This window comes from Stylophora pistillata, chromosome 9 (assembly GCF_964205215.1).
Source record: "Stylophora pistillata chromosome 9, jaStyPist1.2, whole genome shotgun sequence".
Lineage (NCBI taxonomy): Eukaryota > Metazoa > Cnidaria > Anthozoa > Scleractinia > Pocilloporidae > Stylophora > Stylophora pistillata.
The window spans coordinates 26269384-26287737 of record NC_142527.1 but is presented as its reverse complement, the minus strand read 5'-3'; the positions used below and the strand labels follow the sequence as shown (position 1 = coordinate 26287737).

The window sequence follows — 18354 nt, the reverse complement described above, 5'->3', positions numbered from 1 at the left end:
ACAGTCATTACACCTTCAACTTTAATTTTGAAATCATCTTATTTCGCAGGTTAAAGAAGACATCCCACACAGCTTGTCAGAACTGATTCATCCAGTTTTAGCCCATGCCACGCTGTCGGTGTTTACGAGCACAACACGGAAGCAATTTTAAATCCTGCCGAAAGATATTCGCCTAGCAACTAGACTAAAGACTCGCGCCGTACGCAAAACTGAAACCAGGCCCGACTTCGTCCCTTAGAATTTCCCACATTGCAGCCGGGCAGTTTCCTGTTTTCTTTAAGTTCTCATTGGCTGCTTGTGATAGGGTGTAATTCCGACTGGAAGCCGGAGAATCACAGCAACCAATCAAAACAAAGGAAACAATTTCGTGGAGCCAAGGAAAGAAATTGCCTAAAGCGCAGGAAAATGCGCGTGACCAAGTCGCGATTGGTTTTTAGTTTTTCACCTGATTGGCTAAAAGGATGGGGTGAGTGTTCTAGACCAATCAAAGCCCAGGAGACCAATGCACGCCCCAATCACTTACAAGTTAATTTAAAACAGCTCTGCTTTCCCGTGTTCTCATCAGCCGGTGTGAACGACACTTCTTCGAAATTTGTTCCAACAGTCACCACCTTTCAAACATATTTGAAAATATGTATTGCATTAGAACTGCATCATTTCTATTATCATTCCTGTGTTTCAGTATTCTAAGTCAAGAAAATCTCAATTCTGTACCATTTAGCACAATGCACTTGTTTCACGAGAGAATGGTTAACATGACTGACGATATCCTAAAATGCATTTTTTCAAACTTAGATACAATCAATCTTCAACTCCATAGTTTGCAAGTCATCGAAAAGCACAGTATTTCAGATCTGACTCTGACCTTTCTGACCAAATTGTAATTATTTTTCATTATAGTTAAACTATTCTAACACAATAAAGTGTCGTCAAGATGATAACGATGATAAAAGTTCATGGCAAGTGGCATCATGATGACAGAAGATAACAATGGCCATGGCCACGCCAAGAATGAGTAACGAGCAAATCAATAACAGTCCAATCAACCCTCCGTCTTCCTCTGCAAGAAATCGGAAAAACAAATAGCAAAGGTTTTCATGCATCTACTATAATAATTACTAACCCTTCCCAGAAGTGATTGACATGTAACTTCTTTGTATAATATCCATAAGTATTATCCAGCAAAGAAGGGATGAGAATACTCAAACTTATATAGCAAAAGTTTTTATCTTGATCCTACGTCAAATTCCTACATCTAATTTAAAAGGAAATGTGTAGTAGCCAGAGGAGAGAATTATCAATCAGATCTTGAGAGTGAAAGGGTTCAGTAAATCAGTTATGAGAATTTGGTGTTAGATCAAGAAAACAACTTCTACCCAATAAGTGGGAGTCTCCGTATTACCTGTATGGTACCTTAAGGAGAAGTTACGTGAACTGTCAAACACTTCTGGGAGTTAAAAGAATCAGACTTAATCTTGTCCTTGGCCATAGGTAACTAACATGCAGAGTCCAATATCCCTGTAACAATAGCGGGTTTCCCACGCGCGCTTTGCGCGCGTGGGGCAGAGCCCCATACCCATGGAATATGGTCAACCTCTTTTCGTTTGGTTGTCACGTGACTGACCGAGCGTACAGCTGTACGTACGTACGTACGTGCTTTCAGATTGCATGGGTAGGGTAGGGGAGACTATCAAAACGAAGGGAGGAGTGTCTTAGGCAAGTCTAGGTAAATGCACATCTTTTATGTTATCATTAATATTACGAACTTGGGAGCTCCGCTTTTAGGCTTGGCTAAATCTATATATTAAACTCCTCATTCACATGCAAAAAAGGCAGCAGAAATCATCCAAGGAGCCTGAAATTGGCTGCCACATTGTCTTCCCTCTACTTGTGAAAGCTAGAAGGTCTTGGTAAAGTATTCTATGAGGATATGTAAACCATATGAAGCTTAACTGTTTACAGTTGAAACAGTTAATCCCAATAGAACATGATATTAGATTCAATATAAAAACTATGTTGGAGGAGTGGAAAGTGCTAGCACAGCTAGAGCACTTCTGCTTGCAAGTCTAAGAGTAACCTGTTCATTTGATCATAATCCTCTGAGATATTAGATGAAAAAAAAAACAACAAACAAACAAACAAACAAACAACAAAAACAATCAGATTATTGCACCATTAACTAGTGTTTCTCTTGCTTAGGACAAAAAACCTCACCTTGCATTGGAGCCTCTGGTTTAACAGGTCTGGTTTCCATGAATTCCTCTTGAGCTATAAGAAAGAAGTAATAAATAATCTTGTTTGGAAAGCTTTTAAAAATCAATTATCCCAGTTTAAATCAATCGCACAACAATTAGTTCTACCAACTGACAGGACTTTTGTACCTTTCAGAGCCTTGTCAGTTTCTTCTGCCATCAATTTTTTCTGTCTTTCCATGGCTTCATATGCTTCTCTTTTCAGTTGTTTTTCCTGTAGTTTTTGCCTCTTTCTTAGTTGTTTTTGCTCTTGCTCTTTCTCTTTCTCGAGTGCTTTTTGCTCTAAAGTAAGAACAATCCAGTGTTAATGATGACATCCAGACATCAATATTCATATGCTCCTTATTTTTTTCTTCATATTTCCTTTGGTACTGATAAGGAGAATTTTCGAGGAGAATTCCATTAACAATCAAAGCTTCTTAGTTTGGCAGTCATATCTTATATTCTCACGATCCTTTTAATTTCTATGAGTGACACAAGAAGGAGTTTCTCCTTACAATACCAGCACAATATCAAACAGAGAAGTGATGAGAATCAAGAAAAAAATAAACTAGTGGGGTAGTAGTTGATCGAATGCTTAATTCTTCACACTTATATCAAAACAATTGTATGGCAGACACTAAGGAGAATTACTATTGAATTGATGATTTAGCAGTAATACTATTAGGAGAAACTACATGCTGGTCAACTCTTAGAGTTTCAAGGGTTACTACATACAGTAGAGTAGTAGCGTAGACATCGTTTATTTATACAGGATAGCCCCTTCAGTGTAATAAACACTGGTATCAATGGGGGTCCTGTTACCCACCCACACCACCCCAGGGGAGGACATCCATCACACAGTGATCTCGTGCATGGGAAATTAACATCTCCTGCCCCTAACCCTGCAGGAGACAGGACCTCCATTTATTCGTCCCTATCCGAGAAGACTAGAATATCTAACCATTTCTTGATGTTATAGAAAGGTAGCATATTCCTCTCAATTATTTTAAGACCCTGAGTGTTGGTCCGGCCGGGGCTCGAACCCTCAACCTCCCGCACAACAGTCCAGCCCTCTATCCATTGAGCTAACTGGGAGGCGGTTAGTACAACAATTTATTAGCTATGCAAACAAATCACATGCTGATCAAGGCTTAACATTAAGAGTATTTGAGGTTCTACATCAATCTTTTGGATCTGTTTCAGAAAGATAACCTTAAAGTTTTTTCTGAGGATTAATTAAAGAGATCTAGATACAGGAGGGGGTGAAATCAGGTATCAAAAAGCAGAGAGAATGAGTGTAGTCACTTCAAATAACTGTTGCATTTACAATTTGAGCACAACAATACAAGGTTATCAATTGTCTAACTGTTGATGCATCTTAAGTACAGGCATGCTTACTTACCTCTCTCTAATAATAGCCTTGCTTGATTCTCTTGTTCTTCATTAGCAGCTAACACTTTAAGATATGCCAGCACCTGATGATTGTTATGAGATTTGATACACCAGTATATTCAAATTATGCACTAACAGATGTTTGTCTCTGAACATACTGTGAAGCAGTCTTTTATGCACTGGTCTACTCTAAGAAATCATGACATCTTTAAATAGCATTAAGTTTGGATTAAAAGGCTGTGTTATAACTCTTCAAGACACCCCCTTTAAGCCAAATGACCCCCCAGCACCTCCGACAGTTACCATGATGACAGTTTAGCCATTTACAAGAGAGGCAGTAACCTTCTGGGTAGCACACAAACCTTAAGACTGAGAAGTGCCTTTCCCTCAAATTTTATATCTAATAAATAAATATACATGAAAAAATTTCTCAGTTCTGATTGGTTAAGATGAATGCAGTTTTCAGTTAATTCAGAGCAGAAGAGAGTTAATTCAGTGCAGAAGAGAGTTAATTCAGTGCAAAGAAAGAAACAAACCAGACATTCTGATTGGTCAGAATGATTGGTCAAAGTCAATGTCAAGGTCAATGTCACTTGCAGGGTTTGAATAAATTATTTTTGCACGTGATGCGCGTGCTCTTCTTATGCATAGTTATGAGAAGCTGCCTCGTATTTTTTCATGTATATTATTAATAGATAATCACATTATTTTGTCGTGCAATTTGGAATAAATAAGCACTTGTAAATTTTTTCAAAGACCACAAATTGCACTCGCCCTACGGGCCCATGCAATTTTGTTAGTCTTTGAAAAAATTTACTCGTGCTTATTTATTCCAAATTGCACTCGAAATCATGTGATTACCTATACAAATAAAATTGAACCCCTTAGGACACAAGATCTAGTTGCTAATCCTCCCCTTCAGCTGCTACACATTTCCTTGTAAGTTGGTTATGAGAGATGGTCACTAGACCAAGGTAACAACTTCTACCTGATAAGTTTGAGTATTCTCATTACATGTTTGCTGGATTATGTTTGGATATTGTAGGGAGAAGTTACATGTTAATCACTTCTGGGAGTTAAAGGTAGGGCTCAACACCAATGGCAGCCAACTAGCTATGCATGGACTGGTAGAAATTCAGTTTTTGCTAGTGGTTTTCAATTTCCATGAGCCAGTTTGTGTGACAATCTGTGCTTAGAGTTTAGTTTGTAAGGCATGATTATCGAATCGCGTTACACAAGGTAATGTCACGCCATGCAACCACATGCTGACATCGGACACCGTTAAGGTATATGAACTTTGCACGTACGAGACGGGTCTTTTGTTTTGCTAAGCATGTGCTGCTAGCCGTAGTTTTGATTGCCGAATAAAAGCTGTTACAAAGCCTCAACCTCTGCGTCTTTCAGTTTGGCTATTAATAAACAAACTGAAATTGTTGTAACATCTAAGTTGTCACCAATCACTTGTCTAGTAAGTTGAAAAGTTGGTGTCAAGTCCTGTAAAGGGTTAAATTTTTGTTATGAAATCAAACTTACAGAAGAGTTGGTGTACTTACATTTATAGCACATTGTCTACATTCTTCTTCCTTCAAACAATTTCCAATGATTTCTGGAAATAATGTCTGCATAGGATTATTCTTCAAGTCCAGCCATCTCAGCTCCCTAAGGCTTACACAACTCACTGGCAAGGAGCTTAGCTGATTACTATAGAGATCAAGTCGCTTCAGCTGGCTAAGATTACCAAAGTCCTTTGGAAGTTCTGTGAGAGCATTCTTGCTTAAGTCCAGCTGTACCAAGTGTTGTAAGGTGCAAAATGCCTCCTAAAAATGTAAAACGTAACATAAAGCAAGGCTGTGGTCTAGCAGTGCCCAGTGGCCCCTGGCGCCTTATGCCTCGAGCTCTTGGGTGACTCAGGAATTTTAGCATTTTCATACAAAGCATATGCTCAGTACCCTGGATTTCACAGTTGCAGAGCACTGGGCTCCATTCAATTTTCCTTAGAGCACAGCCTTGTAAAGGGATTACAGTGGAACCCCTCTGAACTGGACCCTCATTAAACTGGAATCCTCTCTCTACCAGACCTTTTTTTTGGCCCCAAAATCGCTGTTATAAATTTTCTCTATTTTTAACCTCAATAAATGGGAACCCCTCACAGTCCAAAATCACATACTGACAAAGAAATCAACCTCATTAAACCGGACGTGAAAGTTTTAAGCTTGCCACCAATTGCAAAATCAAACCACACGTTTTTAAACCACACATTTTTAAACGTGACTAAAATTAGAATTGTAATCATGCAGCTGTGAAATCCCAATCAGAAGTGAGAAGTGTGCATTGGATAATTACTCATTGTTCTATCGGTATTGAAGCAAAATATCTAAAGTAGAAATGCATAATGTTGTACATAGTTTTGGAATTGTAATATAGCATTTTTAATTTTATTTTAGCTTATTTTCTCGAATATATTAGCTCCACAGCTACTCTGAAAATTTTGAGCATAAATAATGTATATGTGTGTATGTATGTATGCATGCATGTATGCATGTATGTATGTATGACAATCATACCGCTGTTGTTGGGTTGAATGAATGACAACAATAGGGGTCAGGTTAAGAGACTATCATGTTGCGGGTGAAATCGCTTGCGAAAACAAATGAAGTGGCAAACATCACTATGTCTGAGAGACCAGTGTTACTGTTACAGAAGAGAATTGAGTTGATCAAATGTGCAGAATCAGTGCCTAAACCAGAACTGAAGGCTCTAAGCAGTAGATTTGCGATCGGTAAATCAACTGTAGGTGATATTTTAAAGAGGAAAGAAATCTACAAATGGTTTAATAGCAGTGATCATATTACCCTGTGTGTAACACTGAATTTTTTTTTATTAATTAAATGAAATGATGTTCGTTGAAAAGCTTCCTTGTGATCCATGTTGTTACTTCCTTTACTGATGTGCTTTATTAGTGCTTTAATGTGTACCATGTACTGGAACTTGCAGTCAGACAGTACATTATGCTGCATAAAATTGCCTTATGGGTAAAACTTCAGTACACTGGACACCCTTCTAAACCAGACATTTCCTCTGGTCCCAAGGGTGTCCGATTTTGAGGGGTTCCACTGTATTACAATTTTTTGTAGCAATCTAATTAAAAGCAATCAATATTTTAAATGAAGTCCCCATTGATGAATTGAGTTGTAGCTAAGATACTAGTGTAGGTAAATAACATTTATACTAAAACAAAGTGGCCTACTTAGCTGGAGCTATTTACAGTTCCAATGGTGTAAAGCAACAAGATTACTACTCTCTCCAAAATGGGATGCTAGTCCATTGCAAGAATGCCCCCAGCCCCCCTCCCCAGCATTTCATCAAGCTTCCCCGACAACTGGCAGGTACCCATTTGTGCTTCTGGGTGAAGAGAGGCACTGTGAAAGTAAAGTGTTTTGCCCAAGAACACAACCCAATACCACAGCCAGATTTTGAACTCAAATTGCTCAACCAGAGTCCAACACTATATTCAGTAGGATACTCTGTAGCCTATAAGTTGCTGTTTAACTAATGAGGATATCTTGTATTTCAAGATTTGTTAGAAAAAATGGGACATACTAGAAACAGCACTGGAAAAGTTGATATCTGAATTTCCTAGTAGACACAATGTTGGATCCTATTTCAAGGAGTCCCATGAAGATCACCCAGATAAAGAGGAAACCGCAAAGCTTGCCATGATCCAAAATGGATATACACATACAACAAAATATTTATACATCTGCTTTAATTTTTCCTCACTTTAACTACACAGTACATGTACTTCATTCCCATTTAGGCTGATTACTTTCAATTTTATACTATATTTTCGACAATTAAACGATAATTTTTTCCACTAGTGGCACTAGTGGTGGTTTCCTCAAGTCAGAGAAAGTTAGGACTAATGGGAGTGGTAAAATTTAAGGATCTCTGAAGTATTTTCTTTTTTTTTTAATGTTCTTATAAAGTCTACGAGCCACAAGCTAAATAATTAGATTCATGTAACTTGAAAAATGCATGCATTTGGTTTAAATTAACAAATTTCTTACTTATAATTAATGTTTATCTTATCCATTCTCATTCATCCTTATTTCTTTTCTTTTTTTTTTTTCACCTATCTCCGAGAATCTTTATCACTACTTTAATGAAAGTATGTTATTGTTTTTTCTTGGTGATGAAGGTACATTTTTACAATTCTGTGACTTTTAAAATGATAAAATCACTTCAGCTATAATCTTAAAGCCCCTTGAAATCACCTCTCATATGTGTGGGTGACCAGTAGGTTAATTTTCATTAAATAAATATAGAGCTAGCAATTACTTTCAAGCAAAACAGGTGCTTCCATTTTGGTAAATCAACCAGGAAATATATTAACGGGGATGAAATTCTCAGGACTAATAGCCACCGTCTCCTCCCTCCCATGCGATTCGAGTGCCACTCTTACCACCTTAGGAGCAGTGGCAGTTCTAGCCGTTTCCAGTATAGAACAAAATGTTTTGGTTCACGTTTTTTCCCAGCAATGGCGAAAATTAACTAATCATAAGGTCTAGTTATCTCTATTATAGTATTTTATTACACGACTCGAGCAGTCAGAGGGCCAATAACTAAAATCAACCAATCAAAATGCTCTATTGCCGGTCCAATATTCTCTAAGTATTGGACCGGGCACTGTCCCGAATGGTCCCGAATGATACCGCACTTGTGTCCCTTTGAACTTCAGTCGTATAATAAATCTCTTATTAACAAAGCTTGCTCGGGACCGTACTGGAAGAATATCGGCCCTCGGTCTTTTTTGTACGGACCGAATGTACGGACGAAATGTACGAAATGTACGGACCGAGCGCAGCTCCGTCCGTACATTTTTTCTTGACAGTACGGACCGAGCGCAGCTCGGTCCGTACTGTCAAGACCTCAGGCTGATATTCTCCCAGTACGGCCCTCGCGCTTGGTTAATAAGATACATTTATTTCCCTCTGAATTGTAAATTATTTATAATACCCTGTAATCTCAGTCCCTCAAAAACAAATATAATTTTACCTATTCCCATAATATATATGTAAAGACACTGTAATTCATAATTTTATGCCACCGTGTGTAGTTTTTAATAAACCATCATCAAAAAAAAAAAAAAATTATAAATACCCTTCAACCATTTTTTCTCACAATGTATAATCATGCTATCTTATAATACTTCAACCTCACTGCCTGTTAATTGACCCTTTAACTCCCAGAAGTGATTAACCTGTAACTTCTTCCTATAATATCCATACATGATCCAGCAAACAGGTAATGAGAATACTCAAACTTATCAGGTAGAAGTTGTTACCATGACTGAACACCAAATTCTTATAACCAGTTTACAAGGAAATGTGTAGCAGCTAGAGGGGAGAATTCATAATCAGATCTTGGGAGTTAGGGGGTTAAAGACTGGATGTGATCAGAACGTTTGATAACCTGACTCTACTACATAAGACTAGAAGTTGAATGTTCATTTATTGATCACCACTTTAAGAAGCTGTTAAACAAATTCTCCTTTTCAGCACCATGGGGAATGTATAGAGAACTTGCATACTGATACAAACATACATACATACATACATACTTAATTGCATAACACCCACCCACTTCGGGACTCTTCCGCCATACATGAATATCAAAATGTTAGGTTACAAAATTAAGATAAAACTATTTAAAGATAAAAATATTAATGAATTATGAAAACAGCCCACATTTCAATAATGACATAACATCTCATGATCTGTGAATTACAAATATTTGTAAAAATTTTCTTTTTAAAAAGGTTAAGGGTTTACTAATTGTTTAGGTGTGGAGGTTTGGAAGGGGATTATCTTCAAGCAAAGGCCAATCCCTACTATTGTCTGCATGCTTGTTTATTTAAGGCAATGCCAGCATGTTGCTAAGGAAAGTTAATCATTATTAACAATAAAACCCTTGGTCTGAAAATTTTCTTTAATCAAAATAATTTTAATTATGCATTCAGATCTATCTTAAAATTTTTAATCAAAATAATTTTAATTATGCATTCAGATCTATCTTAAAATGTGTCACCAGCCCACATATTCAGCTGTCATTTATTCTGGCTGAAATTTAACTTGTTTAACAACCCGAGCAGTCACTAATAAATATTTTAAATAGGCCTGCACAGAAGGAAAAATATTCATTTTATGCACAAAGTGTGAATTACGAAAGAAGGGCTCATGTACACTAATTGGAACATTATAATCACGAATTATTTCTGGCGCCAGGAGATCATTTTCCCCGACAAGGAAAACAATTCCGACTCCCATTTTTCAATTAAGCAGCTGGTCATTTTAATCGCCGTTTGAATGCGCTGGATGTGGACGCAACGTAATACAAACACTGCAGCGGATATGACAATTGACATGTAATCGAGTTTTCGAACCTGGATGGAGTCTTCGTCAGAGCTCACATGTATGAGTTTGTTAGCAACATTTCCAATTACGATTTATTTTTTTATATATTTGCCATCTACACTACGAATGTTAGATGTAGACGTCTCGGTAAAAGTTGTTTTCAGGTTCAAGTATCGCATTAGAATGCAAATTACAAAATTCTCACCGGGAGTGTAGTCAAATGGTTACAGGATAAATCCACAATCGTCGCTCTCGGCAGGGAGGCCTATGGAGGTAAAACATTCACAGAGAATGACTAATTACTGGAAAAGACACGCAAATTATTGCTTATAAAAGACAAATAAAAAAAACTATTATCAAAAATTATGTTACACAGATTTGAGCGCTACAACACTGTTGCAGGAAAATCAATTGTGGGATAATCAACACGCTAAGACTAAACAAAAGTGACCGAACGATTCTATCATTTCGCAGATGTCACAATATGTTTCTTTACACTTAAAAAAATATACGAAACTATTTATATGTTATGCTAGCAACCTCCTACATACATTGTTCGTCATTTAACACACCATCAATCTATCTAAAACCTTGAAGGTACTTGATAATCGTCTTTAGAGTCTATCAACCTTTTTCTCGATAAATCCTAATGGTCAAGTTTCCCGCAGATAAGGAGACTAGGAGTAATTTAGCAGAAAGCTACATGCCCATTCATCCGACGAATCAAAAGAATCGAAAAAGGAAGAAAAAATTCAGGACATACAGCTAGCACCATAAAAATCAATGGAAATTTGCGCGCGGTCTCTAAAGTCACCAATCTTTGATCGGAAGTTAGAAACGCGTACCATTTCTCGTATTGGTACTTTTGCCAAATTGCACAGACTCAAGTCTAGTTCCTCTCCATCTAGTTTGTCCTTGATTTCCTCTTTAGACAATTTTCTGGTCATCTTTGACGGCCTACTTAACTTTCACATCCCCCAAACAGCTGAGAAGTGTACTCGTCATCCCAAACGCGTCTGAGCCCGTTGTATCTCCACTGGCAAGCGGTGTGAAAGAGCAGGTAGCTCCCAATCTTTTTAAAATCCTACGCTGCACGGCCATCGTCTCGCTATACTTGCGGACCATTTATCGCCTAGGAGGGTCGGGAGATTTGGGCGGGGATCACATGATTTTCGAAGGAAAAGGAGGGGATATCAGTCGTCTCTCTGAGAGTTTACAGGAAAGACTCTAGAAAATTAGCTGCCCAAGGGAGCATTAAAATAATACAGAGGCTTATAAGGGGATCTAGTTATTTACCCTCTGATTCTCGTTAGGATCTGGGTACCAAATTACTACCCCTCCGCCACTCCGACGATAAATAATGAACGGTCCATTAGCACATTGTAGAACTAAACCCTCCCTCCTCTAGCTTAGTCTTGACTTACAGGACTATCTCTATTATATTTTGTTGTTGTTGAGTCCTTAATTGATGTCAATTGTCATTTTTCCATGCAGCTCCCAGAGAGACGAAGCGATAAAATTTCATGATTTCTGATCATTTTATTCATCATAAATTGACAAAATCATATATAAGTAGGCAAATAAATAATCAAATGAATACATCAAACAAGCATCCGCCGAGACAGAACGGCAAATTTTAGAGAATGAGTGTTAATAAGGGTTGAACAAGCAGGGCAGGATCTTCGTAGGAAAAAGAAGGAGTTACTGTGTCTTTGTTACTTCGCAATGTGAAGACAAAGTGGCCTCATGGTAAGCGCGATAGAGCCGGGGTCGAGGGGTCTGGGTTCAGAGCTTGTCTCGGTCATAGTGTTGTGTTCTTGGGCAAGACACTTTACTCTAACAGTGCCTCTTTTAACCCAAGAGTGTAAATGGGTACTGAAGGACACTCATGGAAACCTGATGACATCCCATTCAGGTGGAGTAGGAAATAACCTAGATGCTTCAAGCCACGGAACGTGGGATTAGCTCCGGCTGCATGAGGTACTTGACTGGAGCAACAAATGTGCCCTTTATTTAGCTTAAACCCTCACAACACAGAAATAACGCGTAATATACAAAAGTACCAGAAAGAAAAGCCCCACCATAGTTTGGCGACTTTGAAGAAGACAAACAGCTAAAAATTAATGCACCAGCAAACGCGGTAGACACAATGATCAGGGCTAAATTTAACAAATAGTCAGCACCACAGCTAATCTCCTTCGCAACCGTTGGGAGAGGGAGCGTTGTGTGACGAGCCCAAACAACGGCTGCGAAGGAGACTACACCACAGCGTACACTATTGAGTTATGGAAGCACGCGGGAGGTTGCTTAGCACGAAAAGAAGCGTAAGAGTCGCTCGAGGCGATAGTGTACGCTGTGGTGTTGACCATTTGTTTATAACATAACACTGATACATTGTAGCAAGAGTTCCCTACATTGAAATCTTACGTGACCAGAAAAAACAAGCGCGCGGAAACTAATCTTTGCGTTTGCTCACGTCAGCAGCCTACACAGTGAATTGACCAATCAGAGCACGCACTTTACTTTTGGCTATTACGCAAATCAATTCCCTCACAGTGTGATAACTGATAGGACATTTTCATTCACAGTTCTTCTGTTATCATAAGTTCTTACGAAAAAGCTGGCACCACGCGTTTGTCTCCTGAGCCTTCCTCCTTTACCACAGAACAAAATACTTTGAAACTCCCTCTGAAACGCCCGATTCATGACACCATAAATTATTGGATTGATCCAGGCAGAAACACAAGCAAAAACCATTGGCACTGACTGCAAACCAGAAGGAATTTGCAAACCAAAACCAAACTCCAGAATTGTCACGACAATATTGGGCATCCAAGAAACACAAAATCCAAATACGGTGACAAAAAGCACTCGAGAAGTTTTTATTTCTCGTGCACGCGGTGCACCTTGGATGTTTGCCTCTTGTACAAGAGGGACTACAACATTATTGTGCTTCCAAACGACGTGATAGACTCTAAAATAACCGAATAACACCATCAGCATTGATAGAAAAGTAAAAATCGAAAAACTTGTGAAGGCACCAGTTGTAGTATTTTCTTCCTCAAAGGTAATTTTGCAGTACAGGGCATCTGGGTACCATTTATAATGAGCTTGCGTAGCAAAGTAAAAAGAAAGGAAGAAAAAAAACATAACAATCCAGACGTAAAAAATGGATATTATGGTTTTCTTTTGAGTAAAGAAGTAAGAGTATCTCTGTGGTTTCACAACGCAAAAATATCGATTAATCGACGTTAGAGCTAGGATCCAAAGCGACACCATAGCCCAGTAATTTGTAACAAAGCCAGTGAATTGACAGAATTCGTCACTGAAAGGCCATTTTCGTAATCCAGAAGCCACGACAACAGAAGGAAACACAAAGATGGCTACCATTAAGTCAGCCAGTGCCAGAGACAACACGTACAAATTAGTGACCGACCGTAATCTCCTGTTTTTGTAGAAAGCCAAACAAACTAGCAAATTTCCAACCGGAGACACAACTATAATGATGGCAAACAGGGCTGTGTGTAAAATGACGGCGAGCAAGCCTCTTGAATCTACTTCGTTTTGAACCATTGTGATTGTTTGGGATAAGCACTGAATTTCTCTTCTCTTTTTTCTCTTTTTGATTAGGTATTGCTTAATACTTCACTTTGACACGCAACTGATGTAGAGGGCGTAAATTCAAGTTTTATACTTGCAATGTGTTTATCATTCATTTAACCTTTTGATTAAAACTGAATCCCCTGGGAGAGATAAACATTTATCGCTTTTTTTTTTCAATTTTGAAGTCCATTTACCCAATAGGGATTTAGTAACACCCAGCAGGGGGCAGAAAGGTGGCGAGTCATTAGAAGGCGAACCTGTCCAAAGCTCTGTATGATTCATTCGAACTTTCAATAAATTGGTTTTTAGGGGCCGACCATTCAACTCTTGAAGGGAGGGGGGAGTGGGTGGGTGATTTTAAAAAAAAATTTCCTGCAAGCGCTTGTTGGAAGAAAAAAATTGCATGCAGCCCAAATGTAAAAGAAGAAAAAGGGCATTTGGAACGAAAAAAATATCCTGCACAGCAGATTGCTAGAAAAAAAATTTCTTGATGACCAGAAATCACCCACCCCCCTCCCCTCCTCAGAAGTTAATTGGTCGGCCCCTTACATGATTACTCTACAGGAAAACTGACACAGGTGGAGAACAAAGATTGCAAAATTCCCTAAAATAGTCTACAAAGCGACATAAGGTCAAAAAGAGATTTCATTTTCCTTTCTCCGCAATAAAAAATTTTTATTTGTCTTTTCGAGAAATGGCCGCCACAAAAGTCAACTTGTGCTTTGAGGAAGGCAATTAATGTGTCAGGTTTTGTATGAAAACAGCAGTAATTCTGTATTTACACCTCTTTAGCTTTAGAGCTGCAATAGTAAATATTGTCAGTTCTTTTTATGAAAACAGCAGTAATTCTGTATTTACACCTCTTTAGCTTTAGAGCTGAAATAGTAAATATTGATTTCAAAATAAAGGAATATGTAAACAAGGGAAACGTTGACAGCGCTGTATCCGAATGGCCTGTCACCCTTTTTTCCCCCTGATCAATGATTATTGCTTCCCATTGGTTAAAGGGAAATAACTGTACCAATCTTATTTTCTTTTAGTTCAATATTTGTGCGTCACTAGGAGTTACTTTGCAACAACAAAAAAATGAGGGTATACGTAGCTAATAGTTGGCGTACGACGTTCCGAGAAAGTGCCGTAGGAAGGACTGAAGACCGAGAGAAAAGGCCACGGTACCTCAGGCTTTCATAAATACACACCTCAGCAGGGAAATACATAGAAATTAAAAGGATTTTGGCACTTTGCTTCAGTATATCATTACAATGGTAGAAAACGAGGAACAAGATTCAAGAGGGTTGCATGCTGTCGTTCTACACACAGCTCTTTTTGCCGTCATGATGGCTCTATCTCTGGCTGGAAACGTCTTGATTTGTCTGGCTTTCTACAGAAACAAGAGTCTACGAACTATCACTAATTACTACGTTTTGTCCCTGGCAGTGGTAGATCTGATGGTGGCAATTTTTGTTTTTCCCTCTGTTACAGCAGCTTCTGGTTTACGCAAATGGCCCTTTCGTCACGGATTTTGCCAATTTACTGGTTTTCTTACAAATTATTGGGTTTTTGTGTCCCTCAGTATCTTGGCGCTTACAGCTATCAATCGATATGTGTGCGTCGTGAAACCACAACGTTACTCCTTCTTCTTCACTAAAAAGAAAACTACGATCTCGATTTGTTTCGTATGGATTTTCATGTTTATTTTCTATCTCGTGTTCATTGTTGCATTGCAAGGTACCTTTAAATGGCAGCCAAACGCCCTTCATTGCAGAGTCACCTTTCCCGATGAGAAGACTACGAAGGGTGTCTACACAGGTTTTGGAATATGCACTTTTCTATCAATGCTGTTTGTGTTGTTTGGTTATTTCGGTGTCTATCGTGTTATCTGGCGACACAAAAATGCGGTTGTTCCTTTCATACAAGAAGGAAACCTCCAAGGTGTATCACGAGCACAAGAGATAAAAACCTCTCGGGTTCTTTTCGTCGCCGTATTTGGATTTTGTGTTTCTTGGATGCCAGGAATTATTTGGAAAGCTGTCGAGTTTGGCTGGACAGTATCAGTTCCTTCCTACTTACAATCGGTGCCCATGTTGTTTTCTTGCATCTCTGCTTGGATCAACCCAATAATTTACGGAGTCATGAATCGCGCAATGCGAAGGGAGTTTGAAAACATTTTGCTTCGTTGGAGAAGAAGAAAGATCAGCGCCAATTCACATTATTCTAGCCTGCGCGCAAAATCTAATGGGAATTATAAAACTGTACACGAATAACTAAACTATAACCATACTGTTCAAAAATTGCTAAACAAAGGCTATATTTTAAAGTTTTCTTTCCGGTGATTGCAACAGGAAATAATTTTGTCTATCTACTGTGCAATCACCTTTTGCGCCAGGTCAATCACGAAGGTCACACTGGGGCAAACTGGAGTTTGATGGCTGTTCTAGAAAGGTCGTAAGGAACTCTGAGTGAAGCGTTTGGACAATGTAGACTGACTGTTGAAAAGGGGGGGAGGTTTGACCATAAATATTACTCCCGTTCTTTCATTGAAGTCTTATCGATTTTGAAAACCCCGGACTTGCCGCTCAAGAACACTAAAAAAGACGGTAAAAGATGATCGAAATATTGTATGATATATCTGCTCGTCTTGTTCAGATGATATATGCTAAATCAGTGTTTATAATTGGCTTCACGAGTCACTTTCAGTTGTAAAGGGAAGCTTTCAATTTTGTATCACGATGCTGTGACATCCATACACTACTGCCTGCATGACATGATGTTTAGTTGCCATTGGTATGTTTGGAGTATTAGCGTACCTCATTATCACTCCGACCGGCTCATGTTCATCCACTCGTTGGTCCACTTTGTTACTGACTGGCTGTTGTGCTCTTTGACAGTAGACTTCCATGCTCGGCTAAATTCGACTCCACTGTGTCTGATCATGCGGGTTGTTATCTGGATGACATTTCATGTGGATGGCTTCTCCATCCATCCCCTTTTTTCACGGGTGCTCCAATAAGGGTCGTAATCGACGTATTCAACCTGTAAGAACGTCACCTGTTTGAATGATTGTCATGCTCCAAGACTGAATTGTTCCTTTTTTTGGTCCAGTGACAAGGAGGAGGGAGTGAGTGGGGCAGAATATAATCACATTTATTGTGAAATTCGTTCTAATTAGAACCGTCAGCTGCTGATCACAAGATACAATTAATATTCCTTCCTTTCTAGTTGGAATGCCATTTCATATCGCAAGTTTGTCTGCACCATTTTGTCAAGTCTTCTTTACAAGCGTCCATTTTAAGACACTCGGAGGCGAGAGTAAAGTTTTCTTGTCAATGATTACAATGCAATTAGCCATCCAGGGATCCAACCCGGAGCTTCCAAACCAGGAAGTATGAATTACATGAAGAGTTGTTCAGAAAGTTCCTCTTAAATTAACTCCCGGCCCCTGATCTGATTGTCAATTCTCCGTTCTAGCTACTACACATTTCCTTGTAAATTCGTTACCAGAATTTGGTGTTAAATCAAGATTACAACTTCAACCTGATAAGTTTGAGCATTCTCCTAACCTGTTTGCTGGATCATGTATGGATATTATAGGAAGAAGTTACATGTTAGTCGCTTCTGGGAGTTGGGGGGGTAAAATGGGATAAACGTGATCTCAAGGATGAATAGCTAGCATATTAGCCGCGAGGTAAAGCAGAATTTTGTTTATTTTCATTTACTCATTTCTCCATTAATTTTTCAATTATAGCTTTCCAGACGTGCATTAGGAAAAGATGATATCTATCCATTTATGAAAATCTGACACCTGGATACCCCAAACGAATTTATCAGGTTTTGTCTAAGTCTTCTGTAAGGGCATTAGAATATGCATAACACTAATAATAGTTCTCACTAAAACTGCCCCCGTTCCTTAATTCAAGAACTTGACATACGCATTGTAATATATGCAAACTTTATTTACTGGAGATTTAAATTGCCTGATAATCGAAACACATCGTATATTAATAGAACTAAACTTTTGAGCAGCACTGCACGTAATGAAAAAGGAAGCGGCCCTCCCTGAACATACTACAAGTAAATACTCACCTACTTCCTTAGCGATTGTGGCAACTGAAAAAGATGGCGCGAACAATCAGCTTGTTTTTAAACAGATACAGAATGACGTAGAAATTGGTAAACCACTGACGACTTCCTGCCTCCGTGCGAGAAAAACAAACAAGATAGATTTCTGTCCTGTGACTCATGAGGATTAAATTAGTGGACAAACTGTGGCACTGCATGTTGGAAGGCTTCTGTCAACTTCTAAATAAAACTTAAACAAAAAGAAACGTTGGATGATGATTCATTCATTTATGCTTCTCGTCCGACTGTTCGATTCCCAGAGGGAAAAAGCGTCCTATGCTGGTATTGGCCGGATGAAAGGGACGGTATGCAAATATACGAAGTGCTTGTTATCAAAGGTCCGCGAAGGATGCCAGACCGGCTTTCGTTTTCGTGCACGAGGCTTTCCATTAAAAAACGAGCCAAAGCTAAGACATTGTCGTTTTTTCCTTCTTTTATTTTATCATCTTTTTTTGCACGAAAGGAAAGCCTATAAAACAAACATAATAGAAAGATAACGAAATAAAAAAAGAGAAACGTATTCGTTATCGTGTCCACGGCGTACCCCTTGTCAAAGGCGAATTTCGACCTTAGAATTCGGCATGACTGAATCG

The 18354-nt window shown here is 38.7% G+C and overlaps 3 protein-coding genes across 3 annotated transcripts; 1 reads left to right on the top strand and 2 right to left on the bottom strand.

The window, feature by feature from the left end:
• Positions 1 to 855: 855 nt before the first annotated feature.
• LOC111327938 (leucine-rich repeat-containing protein 59) lies at positions 856 to 11066 on the bottom strand. The gene is made up of 7 exons (XM_022932259.2): positions 10885 to 11066; positions 10245 to 10304; positions 5180 to 5443; positions 3637 to 3709; positions 2382 to 2534; positions 2215 to 2268; positions 856 to 1060 (listed from the first exon to the last, which is right to left on the bottom strand). The coding sequence occupies exons 1-7, from the start codon at positions 10984 to 10986 to the stop codon at positions 930 to 932; spliced, it is 837 nt and encodes a 278-aa protein (XP_022787994.2). The 5' UTR covers positions 10987 to 11066; the 3' UTR covers positions 856 to 929.
• A 962-nt stretch (positions 11067 to 12028) lies between these two features.
• Positions 12029 to 13915, bottom strand: LOC148724062 (melatonin receptor type 1B-like). Its single transcript, XM_088732148.1, has one exon. The coding sequence runs from the start codon at positions 13610 to 13612 to the stop codon at positions 12590 to 12592; it is 1023 nt and encodes a 340-aa protein (XP_088588274.1). The 5' UTR covers positions 13613 to 13915; the 3' UTR covers positions 12029 to 12589.
• An 811-nt stretch (positions 13916 to 14726) lies between these two features.
• Positions 14727 to 16421, top strand: LOC111327904 (melatonin receptor type 1A-like). Its single transcript, XM_022932220.2, has one exon. It carries the CDS (start codon positions 14905 to 14907, stop codon positions 15904 to 15906), a length of 1002 nt encoding a protein of 333 aa, XP_022787955.1. The 5' UTR covers positions 14727 to 14904; the 3' UTR covers positions 15907 to 16421.
• The last annotated feature ends 1933 nt before the right edge of the window (positions 16422 to 18354 follow it).

Bases quoted from the DNA above. Each gene is read 5' to 3' on its own strand.
- LOC111327938 (XM_022932259.2), bottom strand. From the start codon at position 10,986: ATGACCAGAAAATTGTCTAAAGAGGAAATCAAGGACAAACTAGATGGA. The intron at 5,444-10,244 runs GTGAGAATTTTG...TTACATTTTTAG, and splicing joins ACCATTTGACTACACTCCCG to GAGGCATTTTGCACCTTACA. The intron at 2,269-2,381 runs GTACAAAAGTCC...TCTTTCTTATAG, and splicing joins AACTGACAAGGCTCTGAAAG to CTCAAGAGGAATTCATGGAA.
- LOC148724062 (XM_088732148.1), bottom strand. From the start codon at position 13,612: ATGGTTCAAAACGAAGTAGATTCAAGAGGCTTGCTCGCCGTCATTTTA.
- LOC111327904 (XM_022932220.2), top strand. From the start codon at position 14,905: ATGGTAGAAAACGAGGAACAAGATTCAAGAGGGTTGCATGCTGTCGTT.